Raw genomic sequence first — 19,251 nt, 5'->3', positions numbered from 1 at the left:
TAGGATACACATTTACTGGTTGTTTTAATGAGAGAGAACCACTTTTGGCAATCATCACCTTATGTTCCTACAAATCCCAAGAGGAGAGCAGCTTTGTGTCTTGGACTTGAGCTGAATCCCCGTACAGACCAGGGCCGATAGAACACTCTGCTACTCCCCACAGGTCCGTCTGCTTCACGTCCAGACTCCGGAGATCCGAGTCAGCCGTGCCAGCCGAGGCTCGCCACAGGACATCGCTCCAGGTTAGTTTTCAGGCTCGCCACTCAGGGAGAGGGCAGAACAGGAGAGGGAAGAACAGGGGAAACAATTTACAGACGGTTGACTTTCACTTGTGCTGTGTTGTAGCAGTTTAGAATTTGAGATTTAATTGCAGAAAGAATGTCTTCCTCTTGGCCCCTCTTATTTTTTGTTTTTATTTTTTTAATTTTTTTAAATCTTTGGCAGCATAGAACTGATTGTGATCCTCTGATGAATCTGACAGGTTAAGCTTCCTTTTTCATTCTCTCCCTCCCCCAAAAGCCACTCCCCCAAAGAATGTTTCAGGTGTCAAGTGAACATCCCCACCGCAGGCATCGTTTGCTCGTTTGCTCGAAGTGCTTGGTTGGCCTCCAGGCGGCAGGCTGCCACAGCTCAATAGTCTTTCTGGATCACCCTGTACTTGAATCCCCTTTCCTGTTCTCTACCCATGCCACTTGTCCATAGGAATTTGATGCCAGCCAGCTTCCCCGACGGTTCCTGGCTTGGGGGCTGTCACGGCAGGGGGAAGCCACCAGGGTGCCATTGAGGATTGCTGCCTGGCTCTCTGTGGGCAAGAGAGCCAGGGGACACACAGTGGGACCGGAACCTTCCAGAATGTCTCCTCAGTCAGGTTTTTGAGGGTGAGGGGATGCGGAGACAGGAGAAAAAAAGTGCTGAGGGCCGAAGCTGGTGCAGGGTGACAGTGCGTCTGGGTAAGGCAAATGAGAGGCAGTGAGGTGATCTCAGAATGGCGTTGAGACGGTCAGATTGAGGCCGGCTGGCTCACACAAGGGTCCCGGGCTTGGCCTTTTCCTGCCCGTACCACTGGACGTCAGCTAGTTCTGGATAGAGGGAGGAATCCAGGAAACAGCTATCGCTGTAGCTCCTGCAGGGAATTCAAGGAGAGGGGACGGTTAGTGGGGAATGGTATTTACCAGCCCGTCCTGCGAGCATGCCGTGCTGTGCTTGCACAGGGCCCGGTGCTGATCAGCGTCTTCCCTGTCCACGAGGAACTAGGCCTCATGTGGCGCTGAGTGTGTAGAAGGCTCCCGCAGACTGAAGAAAACCCACTTAGAGGGAACCTGAACCTTGAACATTGGCGAAGGAGTGGAATGGAACTAACGCCTACCTGCGTAGCGGTTCTCAAGCTTGGCTGCCTGCTGGAATCACCTGGAAATCTCAAAAGTACTCATGTCTGGGCCCCACCCAGAGACACTGCCTTAGTTGGTCTGGGGTGTGCTTGAGCAACACGAGCTCTCAAAGCCTCTCCAAGTGATTCTCTCGGGGAGCCAAGGCCAAGAACCCCTTTGGCTGGATTGCTCAGGATTCTTTTACCACGGAACCGCTGCTTTGGGTTCTCTTCCGTGAGACTCGGGAGTAACCAGATTTCATGAGTAGATTTTTATTCTGTCCTAAAAACACATTTGAAATGTCAGGTTTCCCCTACAGTGAGACTGAGGTGATATTTTGAGTTGAGTTTTAAAAACTTTTGAATTAATGCTGACTGTTTAAGGTAAATAACGTGTTTGTAATAATAAAAGGTTTACTGAAAATACATAGGAAAGCATATAGAAAAAAACTTTAAAAATTGGGTAGACATCACTGTGTAGGTTGAGTAGAAGTAATTTTTATGTATCAAGAAGGGTTCGCACACATACTTATGTTGAAACCAATAATCATCCTCGGGATGTCATTTTTAGGAAAACAGCCCATCTCTCGGGATCCTAAACTAGCTGTGTAAGGGCAAGATAAAGGTGAAAACGGGGATGGGTTGGAATTTGCCCAGTAGGTGCCCAGAGGCTGGCTGCGGCCCGCGGGGGTGGACGCCATGCTGTTGCTCTCACCCAGCCCCTGGCGCTGGCCTGGAGGGCCTCGTGTCTCGTTGTGTTTTCAGCTCTTACTCGGGTTATTTCATTCATGCTGTTCATTTGTGCTGATTCCTAAGGGGACAAAGCCTCTAGGCCTTTAACTATAAGCTTCAGCGTTTGAAGTAATGTTCCTGTGAATGACATTGGTCTGTGACTGAGTTAGTAGGTCTGTGTGTTGTTAAAGGCTGGACTTTCAAGTTTGACCTCCCTAGAGCACCTGCCAATTGGGGCAGAAAGATCTAGTTGGAAACACCATAAAGACTTTCCGTAAATGTCAGCTTTTCTCCCCAGCTCCTGGTCGCCCCATACGGGTTATGCTGGGGATGGGTGACAGGAAAAGGCCCTAATCCAACGTGTTTCAAAGAAAACTGAGTTGAAAAAGCATCTTAAACACAGCCTCATGAACCAGCTTACGATTAATGATCAGTCAACCCCACTTGTCTGTCTGATTTGGGGGTATGTCTAGGAACAAATGGATGAAGACATTCTGGATTTTGTAAATGTTTCTCATCTGGTTTTAAAAAATACCATGAAAGTTGGAAAATCCCAGGGTGTGAACATGCTGTGGGCTTTATTGAGAGTGCCGTGCCTGGACCCCTGAAGTATACCAGGGTTAATGCGTAAGTGTGGCTTCGGAAGCAAAGTAACGTGAAGTCCCTTGGTTATGTACTGGCCATGACTATATGTTTCTGTATTTAGGTGGTAAATGGCTGTCTCCATTACACCCACCCTGCACACTCCCTCTCTGCCCTGACAAAACTTTTTGCCACAAAGCTTCTCAGTCCCTTAGGCACAATGGCAAAAGGTGCTTGGACCCCGCTGTGGACAGACGGTGTCTCTTGGGGGCCAGAGTGGGGTTGACACCCTGGTAGAGTCTCTCTGTAATGCCATGTGGTCTGAGTGGTGTTCTCTACCAGCATGTCACCCCCTCCCCTTGCCAAGGGAGGAAAAGTGATGCAGGTGGACCTGAGTCCTCTGGCCACAGTCACTGGTTTAAAAAGGGGCACATGCCCAGGCAGGGCCAAGCAGCTTTAGACAGCTCGATAGATAGTGCATAACTCACTAGTTTATAAAAGAACAGTTGGATAAAAATCATGCTTCTGGAAGTTGGAGTACATTAAGGTTACCTGCTCAGACGGCTAAACCTTTTTATTAATATTTGTGGAGAAGACATGATTTTTCATTTGCCTTAGTTCCAGATGGACTCCACCCACCCTCCCTCTTTTTTTCCTTCTGATAGGAATTACCTCCCTAAAGTTTGCATTTCAAAGAGACAGCCCCATAAGAGTTCCTGGAGAGAGCGGTAGAACAGTTCTCTCTCAGATGCACAGGGAAAGAATGCAAGTTTCCCCAAGAAGGACTTTGGTTTCCTAAATTCAGATCTTTTACAATATCTGCAAGTCTTTTGAGATGAACAGAGGAGATTTGGGGATTGATAAAAAGGACACGTGGGCTTTGAGTGCTGCATTTCTGTTCTCATAAAGACTAGATTTATAAGACAAGTACAATTTTAAATTCCTCAAGGAATTAGGTTGCAACTTAAAAGACTAAAGCCAAAACGATCTTGAAAATTTACTCAGCTGAATTTTGTTTTTTTAACAGTGTGGTGGCAGTGATGGAACCCAAAGGAGATAGCTCACAGCTTCGTGGACAACAAGAAACACAGGCTCTGGTACTTATGAACCCTCCGAGGTCCCTTTCTCGCCATTTCTGAGGGCCGTGGGTAAGCTGCTCCGTGGCTCCGGGCTCTTCTCTGTGCTGAACTATGCTGAACTATCAGTCTAACTGGCTTTCCAGTCCAGGGTTAACGGTCAGTCTAGACTGATAGGGAGGCGCCAGCAGAGTACCTGTCCTTAGCCCTTGGTTAGTCCATGGTCCAGGGCTTGGCTGGTCCCTTGAGCTGGCAGATGGTTCCGCCTATAACCCCCGAGGCACTAGCCCTTGGCTAGTCCACAGTCCCCATTTGTTGCTGTCTGCTGGTTCAGCCTACAGTTTCACTTTGGGAACTGCTGGAGGTGCATCCCTCAGGCCTTCTACAGCTTTTTAGTGTGCCCACGATGACGTAAAAGAATAATGAGTCTCTTGTTAATGGGCATCCCGGCAGCCAAAGCTGCAAAATTGCTGGGCACAGGTTGAGCACTGAAAAGCTGTTTGTATGCACGCCAGGTAACTTTAAGACTCCCGCCCTGGGATAAGTTGGTCACGAAACAGGCTGGATTGACACTAGGTCACCGGCCAACCTCAAGAGAATTTGTACGTAATTAAAGGCTGCGATTTGGATCCAACTGTTCTTTTATAAACTAGTGATTTGTGCGTTGGTACCATTCTCAAGTCTAATATTTTAAAGTGAAAACATCTCTGTTTGCATCTGCATATTTGCGTACATTGTAAGGTGTAATATTTTTCTACTTCCAGGTGGTATTGCCAAAATTAATTTGTAATGTAGATATACGACTTTAATTCTACCTGGGTTTACTAGTCAAATAAGTTCACGTTATCTGTTACAAAATTCGTCAGCAAGGAAGATAAGATTTGGTTCAATATCGAGGAATTTTCATGTGTAAACAGTTGTTAAGAACAAGCGTTATGAATTGGTCATGGTCCGTATGTTTCTTACTGGGTAGAGAAGCTTTATCCTATTGATAAGCAACTGCCTTTTTGTAAAGAAATTACCTGAAACCATCATCCTTAGATGGGGAGACCCCACTGTTTTGCAGAGACCTCAGAACTCATTCTACTGGCCAGGCAATCCAGGTACTCTGCAGAGTCCTTCCTATGCTACAAAGACTGCACTGCCCCTACCAGCCTCAACCTTCAGGACTAACATGGCATCATTAAAACCCAATTACGAAAGTTTTATGAGACTTTGGAACTTCCCTGGACCAAGGTGGTGTCACTGGTCTAGAGAAACCAAGGTCCTTTACCTTTTGCAAAACATAAGCTCACGCCTTACAAAATAGGTAACCAGCAGACCCACATGTCTGCGTAATTCCCCCACACTCTGACCATCAAATTGCCCAGTGGGGCCTACTAAAATATTGCTATTCTCTATTTCCAGAAACCTCTCTCACAAGTTAAAGAAGTCTATGCTGAACAAGAATACAACCTGACGTCTGATCTCCTCATGACCTACTTCTGTAGAATATGTCACTGGAAAAGACAACTAAAGGACTCCGTTGTTAGAAAGGACCTTTCTTGGTACTGCTCTCCAGTTCCCGTCTAGCTAAACCTGAAGGCATCTGACCCTGGGGTCACAGACCTGAATGGACCTGAACGGTGGCAGTGCCACCGGTGGTCTCAAACTCAAGATCTCCCAGAAGCTAGTTGTCGGACTGTATTTCAGGCTGCTGGATTCACCATCTAGAGCTCTGTATCTCTCATGATGTTGGAGACCCTTGGTCCTTCCTGTAAGTAGTTTTCCCTCCTGATGCCACCATAAACAATAGATTCCCTTTGATGTCAGCTACAAACTTAAATTTTTGCAGCCAGGCTTCCCAGTGCTTTTTTTCCTTTCTCTAATCGGTTAGACACAAATACCCATGCAAACCATAGTATACTTGCACCCCTATGTTCTGATTATCTAAATCAGATCTGCCCTGATCATGAAAAAAATCTCACCAGTGGCATCTGCCTTTGCAAGGAATTTAGATTTACTTCCCACTGCACCAGAAACCTAACTTAACCCTGGTTTGAATGGGCAGATGCAACAATCCATGAAAATCCATCAGCAGTGTCACCTCAGCAGGAGTGGTTTGAGCCCTGACAGGAGTTATCTGTGGTGGTGGTCATACTCCTTGGGCCTATGAATGCCCCGGTGGCTGGCGCATAACCGGGCAGTGCCTCTGCAGTTATGTACTGTCCTAACTGTCCACAACCAAGCAGAGACGCCTCACTAGTCAGCTCCCCTGCAGTTCCCTTGTCATGTTCAAGAGGACTCACCAGGAGGCATTCTGGATTCCCTTCGTTTGACAGATCCCACCTTCTCTCGTTAGGAGTGAGAACGGAGGAGGCTGCGATCAGACACCTCTTTACCCCTTGGAAACACTGCCGACTGTACTGTGAAAGTCACAGCTGCCCAGCACGGACCCCCGGACTCGCTCGCTGAAGCTGTCCTGGACGGTAGGCTAGCCCTCGATTATCCCGCAGCTGAACAAGGCGGCGTCTGTCGTCAGCACCGCTTGTTGTACTTGGACTAACACTCTGGGAAAGTTAAGGGTCAGTTACACCAAATCCAACAACAAGCTCGTTGGGTACAATAAGTCCTTTCTGACATCTTGGAATTTTGATTTATTCAGCTGGTTACCTACAGGACTGGGTTTAAGGGTTAGATCTGTACTATAAATTGGTCTTTCCAGCCTTTTTGTTATTTTCTTGTGATTTTTAAAGTACTCAATTGTTGTCTACTGAGGCTTGGTAAAAATAAACCCACAGATACCTCACAACACTGCAAGCATCAGTAACACCTGTACAGTTGACACAGTCTCCCTGCCTTGATCCTCCACCTGGACCCATTATAAGAAGTTGCTCAAATGTGGCCTTATAGTTGCTCCTAACCCCCAAATCTTTCCTCACCCTGAAGAAAGATGTCCAATCATGGCATGGTTAAAGACAGACAAAATGGATGAAGTCCATGCAGAAGAAACACACTGGGTTTCAGCACCCTCTCATAGGGACTTGATCAAAAAACTGTGGAACATCACAGAAATGGAGTCACTTATGTTAGGGACAAAATGGAGACGGTTAAGACAGGCTCATACAGGAAACCTAACCCGATCTTATAGGAATTTACAGCTCTTCTCAAATCAGCAGAGGACATCAGCCAGTCTAACCACCAAGTCCATTCATGCCGTGTCTGGACTGCCTTGTTCCCTGATCCAAATGTGCAGTCTGGCTGTTGACATTTCTCATTTTTCAAATAAGGCCAATGAAATCCACTTGCCATTTCCCTCCTCCATGAGACCAGACACCTGAGGATGGTCCTTCCCTGCTCTGAGGGACATGTAGTCCATCTAACAACGTCTTTGATCAAGAAAAAAAAAAAAAATCAAAAGGAAGGAGGAAAACAACGCCTAAATGACATGGTTCGTTAGTGATGTTTTCTGCAAAAGGTCTTGATCAGGAGAGGAAATGTGAAAGGATTTCAGTCTAGAATGGAACCGGAGGCTATGAAATAGAGAATCACACATGCGCTCTCAGAACAGAACTTAGAACTGAGACCAGTTTCCCGTAAATGCTGATTACCAGACCACCGAGACTTATCTCCGGACCAGTGAGCGTCTACCAAGAATCTAATCTCTCCATCCTCAAGCTAATGAATTTACCGCTTGGACTCTGGCTGGCTGGACGTCCCCCTCATTTTCACTCCCTCCCCGTAACTACAGCCTGCCCCAAATCCTCAAGGGGCTCGCATGTAGCTCGCTATAGTGTGCATTTCCAGAACTGCAATTGTTCTTCTATTCGCAAATAAACTCAATTTCTGTTAATTTGAGCGTGCCTCAGATTACCTCTTTATATAGATGACAACCATTATGGGGAATGTTCTGATTAGACGAGCATTCGTTAAAACGTACCCTTGAAAGCAAGGGCTCCCAAGTCAGGCAGAATGGGATGCCATTTTAATTGGCATGCAGAAACCTCCGGAAGGTTTCAGGATTCCCAGTAGTTTCCTTAAAAGATTTCCCTGCAAAAGGGTACTGAAAAATTAGGTACAAGAGACACCTGAAACAGAAGACAGGACCCGCGTGGCTCCTCCTGCCCCCTCGTCCTCCTTTACCCGGGTTCGCAGTCTAACCCTCTGAACCACCTTTCCACGCGGACGCGACTACAGGGCTGTAAACAAGTCAGCCAGGTTAGTGGCCTGACAGATGCCCATACGGGCCCCTCCCAGGGGTGACAGGGCTCTGAGGGATCCTCCGGTAACTGCTACCAGTTATTCCCTTTCATGGCCAAGAGGAAGCTAAAATTAGAATCACTGGAAAATCCTGCCAAGTTGTGGTAGATACCAGAGCTGCTCTCTACTTTAAACCCCACTCCCTCTGGAGCCTGCAGACAGGCTCCTGGGAAAAGTGGCAGAAGCCAGTGGAGGATGCGAATTCTTACCAGAGTTGGCTCTCTGTGTCTGGTCAAGAGATACAGGTAACATTTCACATTGTCCCTTCCTGCCCACATCCAGACCTATTGGTTATCGACCGTCCTCTGCCAGGGACAGCTATCTTTTTGGGAGGGACTCTGGATCTTGGGAGGTTAGGATCTTTTGTCAGCAAGAAAGATAAGATGATTAGCTGTTTAATGTCTCATGAAATTTTCACAAGCCAGCCAAATTGTTAAAAACAAATAAATTAGATGTCTATAACAAAAGCTTGTAAGTGAACTTTTTTCAACAGTAATTATGCTTATGGTATGTCTACTTAAAAAATCGTTTCCAAAACTTTTCGATAACTTGAAACCTTAAAGTTATACTGAGGTAAATTAAATGACAGGTAGTCGTTGAATATCTAGATCACTTCCAAATTAGATAAAGAACTGCAACATTAATTACTGAACAGAGTTTTATCCCCTGTTGGCTCCCTTTCACAGAGAAACATTTAAAAACATTTGGGTCTGTCAGTCAACACATTTTGTGCCACACTGAAAAATTTACTGTGAAGAATATTCTTCTAGAAATTATGAAAAGTAAGTTTGCCAGTGCACAAGATGCCAGTGTAACAAACAGTTCGCAGGCGCCTCACTAGTCAGCTCCCCTGCAGTTCCCTTGTCATGTTCAAGAGGACTCACCAGGAGGCGTTCTGGATTCCCTTCGTTTGACAGATCCCACCTTCTCTCGTTAGGAGTGAGAACGGAGGAGGCTGCGATCAGACACCTCTTTACCCCTTGGAAACACTGCCGACTGTACTGCGAAAGTCACAGCTGCCCAGCACGGACCCCCGGACTCGCTCGCTGAAGCTGTCCTGGACGGTAGGCTAGCCCTCGATTATCCCGCAGCTGAACAAGGCGGCGTCTGTCGTCAGCACCGCTTGTTGTACTTGGACTAACACTCTGGGAAAGTTAAGGGTCAGTTACACCAAATCCAACAACAAGCTCGTTGGGTACAATAAGTCCTTTCTGACATCTTGGAATTTTGATTTATTCAGCTGGTTACCTACAGGACTGGGTTTAAGGGTTAGATCTGTACTATAAATTGGTCTTTCCAGCCTTTTTGTTATTTTCTTGTGATTTTTAAAGTACTCAATTGTTGTCTACTGAGGCTTGGTAAAAATAAACCCACAGATACCTCACAACACTGCAAGCATCAGTAACACCTGTACAGTTGACACAGTCTCCCTGCCTTGATCCTCCACTTGGACCCATTATAAGAAGTTGCTCAAATGTGGCCTTATAGTTGCTCCTAACCCCCAAATCTTTCCTCACCCTGAAGAAAGATGTCCAATCATGGCATGGTTAAAGACAGACAAAATGGATGAAGTCCATGCAGAAGAAACACACTGGGTTTCAGCACCCTCTCATAGGGACTTGATCAAAAAACTGTGGAACATCACAGAAATGGAGTCACTTATGTTAGGGACAAAATGGAGACGGTGAAGACAGGCTCATACAGGAAACCTAACCCGATCTTATAGGAATTTACAGCTCTTCTCAAATCAGCAGAGGACACCAGCCAGTCTAACCACCAAGTCCATTCATGCCGTGTCTGGACTGCCTTGTTCCCTGATCCAAATGTGCAGTCTGGCTGTTGACATTTCTCATTTTTCAAATAAGGCCAATGAAATCCACTTGCCATTTCCCTCCTCCATGAGACCAGACACCTGAGGATGGTCCTTCCCTGCTCTGAGGGACATGTAGTCCATCTAACAACGTCTTTGATCAAGAAAAAAAAAAAATCAAAAGGAAGGAGGAAAACAACGCCTAAATGACATGGTTCGTTAGTGATGTTTTCTGCAAAAGGTCTTGATCAGGAGAGGAAATGTGAAAGGATTTCAGTCTAGAATGGAACCAGAGGCTATGAAATAGAGAATCACACATGCGCTCTCAGAACAGAACTTAGAACTGAGACCAGTTTCCCGTAAATGCTGATTACCAGACCACCGAGACTTATCTCCGGACCAGTGAGCGTCTACCAAGAATCTAATCTCTCCATCCTCAAGCTAATGAACTTACCGCTTGGACTCTGGCTGGCTGGACGTCCCCCTCATTTTCACTCCCTCCCCGTAACTACAGCCTGCCCCAAATCCTCAAGGGGCTCGCATGTAGCTCGCTATAGTGTGCATTTCCAGAACTGCAATTGTTCTTCTATTCGCAAATAAACTCAATTTCTGTTAATTTGAGCGTGCCTCAGATTACCTCTTTATATAGATGACAACCATTATGGGGAATGTTCTGATTAGACGAGCATTCGTTAAAACGTACCCTTGAAAGCAAGGGCTCCCAAGTCAGGCAGAATGGGATGCCATTTTAATTGGCATGCAGAAACCTCCGGAAGGTTTCAGGATTCCCAGTAGTTTCCTTAAAAGATTTCCCTGCAAAAGGGTACTGAAAAATTAGGTACAAGAGACACCTGAAACAGAAGACAGGACCCGCGTGGCTCCTCCTGCCCCCTCGTCCTCCTTTACCCGGGTTCGCAGTCTAACCCTCTGAACCACCTTTCCACGCGGACGCGACTACAGGGCTGTAAACAAGTCAGCCAGGTTAGTGGCCTGACAGATGCCCATACGGGCCCCTCCCAGGGGTGACAGGGCTCTGAGGGATCCTCCGGTAACTGCTACCAGTTATTCCCTTTCATGGCCAAGAGGAAGCTAAAATTAGAATCACTGGAAAATCCTGCCAAGTTGTGGTAGATACCAGAGCTGCTCTCTACTTTAAACCCCACTCCCTCTGGAGCCTGCAGACAGGCTCCTGGGAAAAGTGGCAGAAGCCAGTGGAGGATGCGAATTCTTACCAGAGTTGGCTCTCTGTGTCTGGTCAAGAGATACAGGTAACATTTCACATTGTCCCTTCCTGCCCACATCCAGACCTATTGGTTATCGACCGTCCTCTGCCAGGGACAGCTATCTTTTTGGGAGGGACTCTGGATCTTGGGAGGTTAGGATCTTTTGTCAGCAAGAAAGATAAGATGATTAGCTGTTTAATGTCTCATGAAATTTTCACAAGCCAGCCAAATTGTTAAAAACAAATAAATTAGATGTCTATAACAAAAGCTTGTAAGTGAACTTTTTTCAACAGTAATTATGCTTATGGTATGTCTACTTAAAAAATCGTTTCCAAAACTTTTCGATAACTTGAAACCTTAAAGTTATACTGAGGTAAATTAAATGACAGGTAGTCGTTGAATATCTAGATCACTTCCAAATTAGATAAAGAACTGCAACATTAATTACTGAACAGAGTTTTATCCCCTGTTGGCTCCCTTTCACAGAGAAACATTTAAAAACATTTGGGTCTGTCAGTCAACACATTTTGTGCCACACTGAAAAATTTACTGTGAAGAATATTCTTCTAGAAATTATGAAAAGTAAGTTTGCCAGTGCACAAGATGCCAGTGTAACAAACAGTTCGCAGCTAGGAATTAAGGATTCCAAGGTGAAGAATTCTAATCAGTGTGTTCTAGAATCTATGAAATTCCTAGAAATCTGGTATGTCCTGGTATCAGTCATAATTCTAGTTATTACCGTAAAATGCTGTACATCACAGAAATCGAATTTCCTTCAATTCCATTACAACAAACTCTCTTTAGCAATGTGCATACCAAGAACTCTTGACCACTGACACCACTGCCAAATCAGGAGGTTCCGAACCCTGGGTACGTATTTCACAGCGGAAGAAGGCTCCACCTGATTTCCGGTCCTCTGCAAAAGCTGGAGACCCCACAATCAAACTGATAAGGAAGCGAAGTAGCCAACATCAGAGCAGAGGGCTTCTTTCCGAGAGGTCAGATCAAGAACCTTTCTTTCGGGTCCTCCTTCCTTCCCTCTCTGACCATCCTTTTCCTAATTCTTACACCATGAAGATCTTTGATTCTTTTGTCCACCTTTTTGTCTTGCTTTGGCCTAGAAAGGTCATGCCACTGTTCACACATCTCAGGCCACGGCAGAGGGTGTCAACGCAACCCCTAGGTGACTTGGATTTGCCGCGATGCTGGCGATTCTCTAGTTCTGCCTGTCACAAGCTTCTCCAGGTCCCAATGCCTCACTTTCTGTGGGCCAGACTCAGCCATCTCTCCATCGTGTCAGACTCCCTACCCGTGGGACCCACTTCCCTGTCTCTGGTTAACCACTCTGGACCCGGGGAACTTTGTGTCCTGGCTCTGTACAAAGAAAGGGACACAAGGCAAGGGTGACTGGAATGAAACATGCTGTGCAGGCTATAGACCCTTAAATTTTACTGGCCTCCGTGGCTGTCACCTTTTGAGTCCTGACCCACAGATGCCTGGGACCAACACCACTTACTGCACCTGAACTGACACTTTGGGAAATTGAGACTCAGCTACATAAGATCGCTGAATAAGCCAGTTGGCTTGAAGTGACTCCTTCTACAGGGTCTTTGACTTATATGATTCTCATCGGTTTGGGTCTTGGGTGCCATGGCTCCAAAGTGCACCATAGACATTGGAAATTATCCTGCTTGTAATTAATCATAGTACCCTGGTGCACTGTATTTTCTCAAAAGCTTTAAATACCTGTTCGCAGCACTAACCATCAAGCAAATGATCCCAAGAACAGAATGTCAGTAAAAGGAACGAAGGGAATAATCAACTTAAAGGATGCAAACCTGATGTCATGACACGTGAATACCAGAGAGAGCGCAAGAAATTAAGAGAATTCCAGGGCAGTAGATGGGAGTAGCACTGATTCCTTACATTTTGATCACATTTCTCAGGCTGAGAGTCTGATCGAAGGGAAGCAATTGTTAAAACAAGACAACAGGCCCAAAATGGAGTTGCTTATACCCAAACCGAGACTTAGTTTCAGGTCCCCTAGACACAGAAGCCTGTCCGTCAGGAATTGCCCGATGCGCACTAGCGAGGACGTCTGCCTGACAGGGCCCCGCCTTCCCTGCAGGAAGGTGACCCCGCCATAACCGCCTGCTTTCTCACCAGTATAGCTGCCTTGTCCCCCGCTTCTGCCTGTAAGTCTTCCATTTGGTGCAGTTCCTCGGGGCTCCTTTCTCTCTGCGAGGTGGGATGCTGCCCAATGAATGAATCACTAAACAAAGCCAGTAAGGCCTTTCAGCTTTATGCAGTCGAATTTTGTTTAGCACCATCTTCCTCTCAAAAGATAAAGCCCCTCTTTTCCTAACCTGCCATCTGCCGGTCGGGACTTGCAGTAAAAACTGTCCCACATCTCTCCTACTTGGTCCAAGATGTTGTCCTACCCTACTCTAGCTTTCTTTACAGCAAAATGAGACACTTTGCCGTTCCCCAGACACCCTGCTAGTGTCTGTGCCTGTGTTTTCTGCCCTTGGCATGGCCTCGACCTGTCTAGCCAACCCCACCCTCCCCCCAGGCCTGAGGCCAGACTCACGCAACATCCCCGAAGCCGGAAGTCCGCTCCCCTCGGATTCCTTTTAGCACTTTGTTTAAACTCTCAGAGCACTTCATACATAAGTGCTGCAGGTTTCCTACCCCATGTGTGTCTCCTGATAAGATTTTCAAATTGTTGATTTGAACTTGAACTCTTAGCACTCTGGTCTCTAGCATGGTTCCTAGAATAGTCGAGGTTCAGTTTTTTGATTAAATAAACTTTTAACTCTTTGTCCACTTCTGAATGATATCCTTGACCCTTTTAATCTCTGAAATGCTACTTAATCTGTATTCTATCTCCCAGTTAGCTCCTGGTCCCCAAGGACAGGTCTCAGACCGGGTATTACTGGTTTTGTGCCCACCACAGCAGTACATTTAATTCACCGGGGATCCTGTTAAAATGCAGATTCAAATTCTGTAGGCCCAGGAGTCTAGCTTTCTAACAAGCTCCCAGGTGACGACGATGTTTGTCTATGGACCACATTTTGGAAAGCAGGACCCTACAGCATTTGGTGGAGTACACGACTGCCCCTTGAGAATGCTGGGATGAAATCATGGGTGATTTTCAGGTGCTTCTGGATCAACCCAGTCTGCCCTTGGTGCTTTAAAATGTGAACTGCATGGTGCTGTTCTTTTCACGGACATTGAGTACTAAACCAGTAAGAGCATCTACAACTATCTGCAAGTACGGAGGGCTTGGGAAGGTCTGACACACATTGAGGCTTTCTCTGGGAAGTAGCATAAGAATATCTAACATCTGATGTAAAAACATACATATAAACATAGAGTTCCACATGTACCTAGAAATCAGACATAAAAATAATGGCTTCCACACCATGCAGATGTTTCCTTCTGGAAATTACAATATGGGCAAGGGCAACACATACGCAGCACATCTGAGATCACAAACTCATAAGCAGTGGAGGGGGAAGGGCTGTAAGAACGAAACATTCCCTTACGATACCTCTATTCATCAGTACTTTGGTGAGTTGGAGACTCAGACCCGTCCATAATGGGCGAGTGTTCTGTTGCGTCTCTGAACGAAGGAAAGCAGAAGGAGGAAGAGAAGAGAGGTCATGTTAAAGGGAGGAACCGACACAGACAGGACCAGTAGCTCATTAACACACTGGAAGGACCAGCTGACTGTACACCCAAGTGTTAGTGACAAATAAGTCATGCAGAACTTTGAACCCCTGTGAGCGAGTCGGAAGACCTCTCCGATTAGGAAGGCAGGCTTCGGCACGTTCACCCATTTCTCATTTTCTTACCACATCACAGAGGGTAGTTAATGGTAATTCAGCTTAATCTGTTATAAGAATTCACTTCAAGGACCAAAATATGTTTTTGTTTTAAATTTGTCTTGAGTCCTCACTAGCTACATGTGGTGAAACAGGCAGGTTCAAGACCATCTCAAGTGTGCAGGCATGTGAGGGGGTGCCTGTAAATTTTAGAGCCTGCTGCCAAATAAAAATGTTTGATCAGGTGAGACTGGGCAAGATCCGGAAAATTTAGAGGTTTCAGAGAGAGCCTGGAACCCGAAGTTACTTATTTGGGTGAGGGGCTTCAGCTAGCCACTGGAGGGACCTGACAGACACAGAAGACCTGTCATTCTTCTGTGAATTAATCTTGGTGAGACTTTTGGGCCCTAGGCCTCACAGCGCTGCCTGACCACACAAGCCGGAGACGGGGTGTGGCCGGTGTGAAAGGGAGCATTTTAATGATCAGTACTAAGGACAGGGCAGCTGCTGCCCAAAAGACAAACCAAGAAGAGGGAATGGACACAGGAACACTGTCAAACCTGAGCGGGCATCAGGAGCCCCTGGAAGGTTTGTTAAAACACAGACTGCCGGGCCCCACCCGCAGAGTTTCTGACTCAGTAGGTCACCAGAGGGCCTGAGCACCCACACTTCCTACAAGATCCCAGGTGATGCTCGTGCTGCTGGTCTGGGGACGCAATTTAAGAACCACTGGCCTAGAGGAAAGAGACAGGGCTCTGGGGCCAGAAGGCAGGGCTGACATTCCAGCTCCATCCAGCCATGTGACTGGATAAGGCACTTCCTTACCCTCGGCCTCATCTGTAAAACTAAAACATCTGATACTTCCCATGCGAGGTTGCAGTAAGGATTGTTTGATCTCATATATGTTAGAAGTAGCTCCCAGCCTTTGAGGACACAGCTCCCCTACCTTCTGTCAAATACTAAGCCCCCAGAAAAGCCTGGTTTAATATCACTACAGATAAATTTGCAGAAACAAAAAACGTCTGCTAAGCATGGGAGCCAGAAATGCAGTCAATGGAGCCAATTCTGGTCCTGTTGTTTTCTGATAATTCGACTCACAGACAGCTGTCAAATTTTTCCAGACACCCCCACCGATGCTCCAGCAAACCAGAAACAATCAAGCCGGATAAAGGCACCTCTTCCTCCTCTAACCACCAGGCATCGATAGAACATCCGCTTAGAGGCAATGTCTTAGGAACAACAGAAGAGGCAGGAACTGTGAGGAAAGCAGGCTACGTGCATCTGCCAGATTCTTCAGCAGATAAGAACATCCCACGTGTCCACGAGATTACGACGTCTGCCTACACTGAAAGCTATAAAAGGAGCGGAATTCTGGTTTTACCATTTTGCTGAGCCCCTTCTTAAAGGTCTCAAGGTACCTGACACCCTTTGTGTGTTAAGAACAAATGGTTGGCCAGGGCAGAGATCAGATCTGAGCCTCCTGCCTTTTTTGCTAAGGGGGCACCCTGAGAAGCAAGTAAAACACGGGGTTGGGGCCCAGCGCAGGGGCGCTTACAAAGGCCACCACCTCCTCTCCTGACAAGTCCTGTCTGGAATTCTAACCAAAGCAGCAGTTGGACTTCTGGCGGCCGCCTTGCCCACGTTCCCAGGGCCACTGCCAACTTTAAAAGAGCAGAGGGAAGTCCCCCATCTAAAGGGACAGCGATGGAAAGAAGAGGGGTAGAAGGAAGCACAATTCATGGGGCTTCTTTGGAACTCGTCATTCTGCTGATAAACCCTGCTGTCACTAGGATCTCACACTGATTACACGCTTCCCGACGAAGCAGGCCGAGGATCATTCTAGAACTTAGGAGGATGAAAGGTCTGAAAGGAACTCACCCAGTCTGCCAGGTTAGGATGTGGTGGGGACTGCTTGGAGGGGTCGCTCCGATTTCACTCGATGGTGTTGAGCTTCTCTGGCTTTGAGGTAAGGCAGCTGTGTGCAGGTGGCACAGAAAAGACAGCGGTCAGTCTCTGGTCAGGTGAAGGAGCTTCTTTCCAGAGAGGCTGGATCTGACCTTGTGGCAAGGTCACAATGCCGAAACATTCCCCCACCTCCCCAACCATTTGACCAGTTACACGCAGCTTCCTTCTGAGTCAGGCTGACCTGGGATCTCAGGTGCCCGCCTTGCCCCTGGGAAGTGGCCACAGGGATGGTGGCAGCCTGCATGGTAGCAAAGAACTTGACGCTCTCACATTCTTTGAGGGAGTCCCGGGCAGGGCCTGCTTCTCCAGACGCCAGGGAGCTATGCCTCAGGGCACTTTCGGATGTGGCCCCAGTGTCAAAACTGTGCCTTCACTGTGAACAGATGGCCTCAGAAAGGTTCTCAGAGCTTGTTCTCCGCCATAACTTACCCTCTTAGACAATTCAAAGGGCGCCAGGCTTTTAAGAGCTCATCTGACTACCAGGAGCTCATAGATGCGGGCAGGATTTTTCTAGTTGGGAAAATCTGGTAGGAAGTAAATCCTCCTTTAAATGCATCCTGACCTTTCCTGGGAACGGAATCTTTTAATCAGGAAATCTCAGCTACAGCTTCTTAGAATTTTTAAAGTATGTTCCAAGATGTACCTAATCTCTTTAGGTAAAGCAAATCTAGACAAGTGCTATGATTTCCGGGGACACCCGTGCTCGGCCCTCTGTGGGAACCCTGCTGCTGCTGCTGACAGGCTCGGAGGCTCGCGCTCCTCAAACGGCACCTGCCACCCGCCACCCGCCACACACCCATCCCTTTGCTCTCAGAAGCCTCCCGGGGAGGGGATGGCAGACTTCACTGAGCACATTTTACAAATAAAGGAGGAATGTGGAGAAGGTTCTAGGACCTTGAAGTTGGACTTCTAAAGGGACAGCCTGAATCATTTTCATTACTGTATCGGGAACTTTCATTTGGCCAATGTGCCGTAATCAACAAGCGAGCTGGGACATGAGGACAATGCGGGAGCCGTGTGGCCTGGCACACCTGAGCAGCCCCCTGTCCTTCCTCTTTGCTCTCCCCAGGTCCCCAGAGATGAGGCTCCATTTTGTCTTTAGGATCAGCCCCCGTCCTGGTCTTCGCCCTTAACTCTTTCCAGACACAAGTCAGGTCCTGACTTGCAATCCCTTTCATTTGCTGCTCACTTTTTCTACTTTTACAATCATTTTTATGTCTCTCTCTTCCCTCACCCCTTCCCTACAGTCGGTGGGAGGCGGAGCCTAATCCCGGCCAGCCCCGCCCCTTGTGAGTGCGGCGGACACGGACGTATGCGGGTCAGAACCACTGCTGCCCAGAGCCCAGTGGCCAGGGGACTGCTGGACCAGTGTTGTCAGCACCAGGATTCCCTCGGACAGGGGCTGTAACGTCTTAAGGGAAAGCATGGGTTCTCTGTCACTTGATTCAGACTACTTGCTACTCTGAGTAGGAGAGTAAGGTTACCCTTAATTCGATTATGAAAATTTGAAGATGTAGTAGCAGTATTAAAAGCACTTTGCGGAAATTATTGTGGTTATATCTTACCACCACAATAATTTAAGCCTGAACCTGAGTTCTCCATGCGGTCGCAGGTGAAGCCGAGTGCAGCGCTCCGAACTCCTTCCTTAGCTAGACTGCGTCTCTTGGGGCCACACTCGGGGCTTCTAGACCGAGCCGTGGCCCGCAGCAAGCATAGCTCTAAAGGCGTCACCCAGGTCTCTACCTTATTAGCGGCACTCTTCACCGTGGTAAAGGGGCGCCTTTGCTGGGTAAACCCCGAGACGCGACTCCCCCAGAGTTCTCTGATTTCCGTCCTCACCGGGAAAAGTTGCTGGCACCCCGACGGGGGACGCTGAAATAGGGACGAGCTGGCCCAGCCCGCTCGAGGGGGTCAGATGCCCTGCGCCACCCCCTCCGAGGTCTCCGTTACTGGGCGAAACCCGGGACAGAATGGAAGAGGGTAAGGGGGGGTGGGGTCGAAAACCTCAAGTCGCACACGTCTGACGCCAGGTTTCTAGAATCAACGATCTCTCGTTCCTCACCGCAGACTCTAAGAAAGCCTGGAAGCCCTTGGAATGCGTCGACAGGTCACCGGGGACCAGCGCGCCTGTGCAGGGTCCCCCCTCCCGGCCCCCACCGGGCCCCCTCTCACCTGACGTGGCCTTGCACATCTGGGGCATCCTGGTGACCCTGCTGTGCGCCACGAAGGTGCTCTGGGAGGAGGTGCTGTACTGGGAGCCGCTGTCCGAGGAGGTGGAGCTGGTGTGCGACAGGCGGCTGTGCTCCTTGTGCGAGGCGGTGGAGCGCTGGTACCACTGGCGCAGCTCGTCCGACACGGCGGCGCGCCCCGCGCCCTTGTCGTGGGCGCCCTCGCGGCCCAGCGACGGAGTCCGCAGGATCTGCGAGCGCGA

General features: G+C 47.8%; 1 protein-coding gene and 1 long non-coding RNA gene across 2 annotated transcripts in view; one reads left to right on the top strand and one right to left on the bottom strand.

The window, feature by feature from the left end:
- Positions 1-19,251, bottom strand: part of FRMD4A (FERM domain containing 4A) — a 187,828-nt gene continuing 168,577 nt past the window's right edge. The window contains exons 21-23 of the mRNA XM_023530357.1: positions 18,993-19,249; positions 16,734-16,830; positions 1-1,123 (exon numbers count right to left, since the gene is read on the bottom strand). Coding sequence (XP_023386125.1) covers positions 1,021-1,123; positions 16,734-16,830; positions 18,993-19,249 — 457 coding nt within the window. The 3' untranslated portion in view covers positions 1-1,020. The remainder of the gene's footprint in view (positions 1,124-16,733; positions 16,831-18,992; positions 19,250-19,251) is intronic.
- On the top strand, positions 2,430-7,593 carry LOC105291692. The gene is made up of 3 exons (XR_895841.2): positions 2,430-3,828; positions 5,164-5,512; positions 6,098-7,593. It is a non-coding gene; the product is annotated as an uncharacterized LOC105291692 (long non-coding RNA).

The sequence above is a fragment of the Pteropus vampyrus genome, unplaced genomic scaffold, assembly GCF_000151845.1.
Source record: "Pteropus vampyrus isolate Shadow unplaced genomic scaffold, Pvam_2.0 Scaffold49, whole genome shotgun sequence".
Lineage (NCBI taxonomy): Eukaryota > Metazoa > Chordata > Mammalia > Chiroptera > Pteropodidae > Pteropus > Pteropus vampyrus.
Note: the sequence above shows the minus strand (reverse complement) of the source record. Positions and strands in the feature narration are given on the sequence as shown.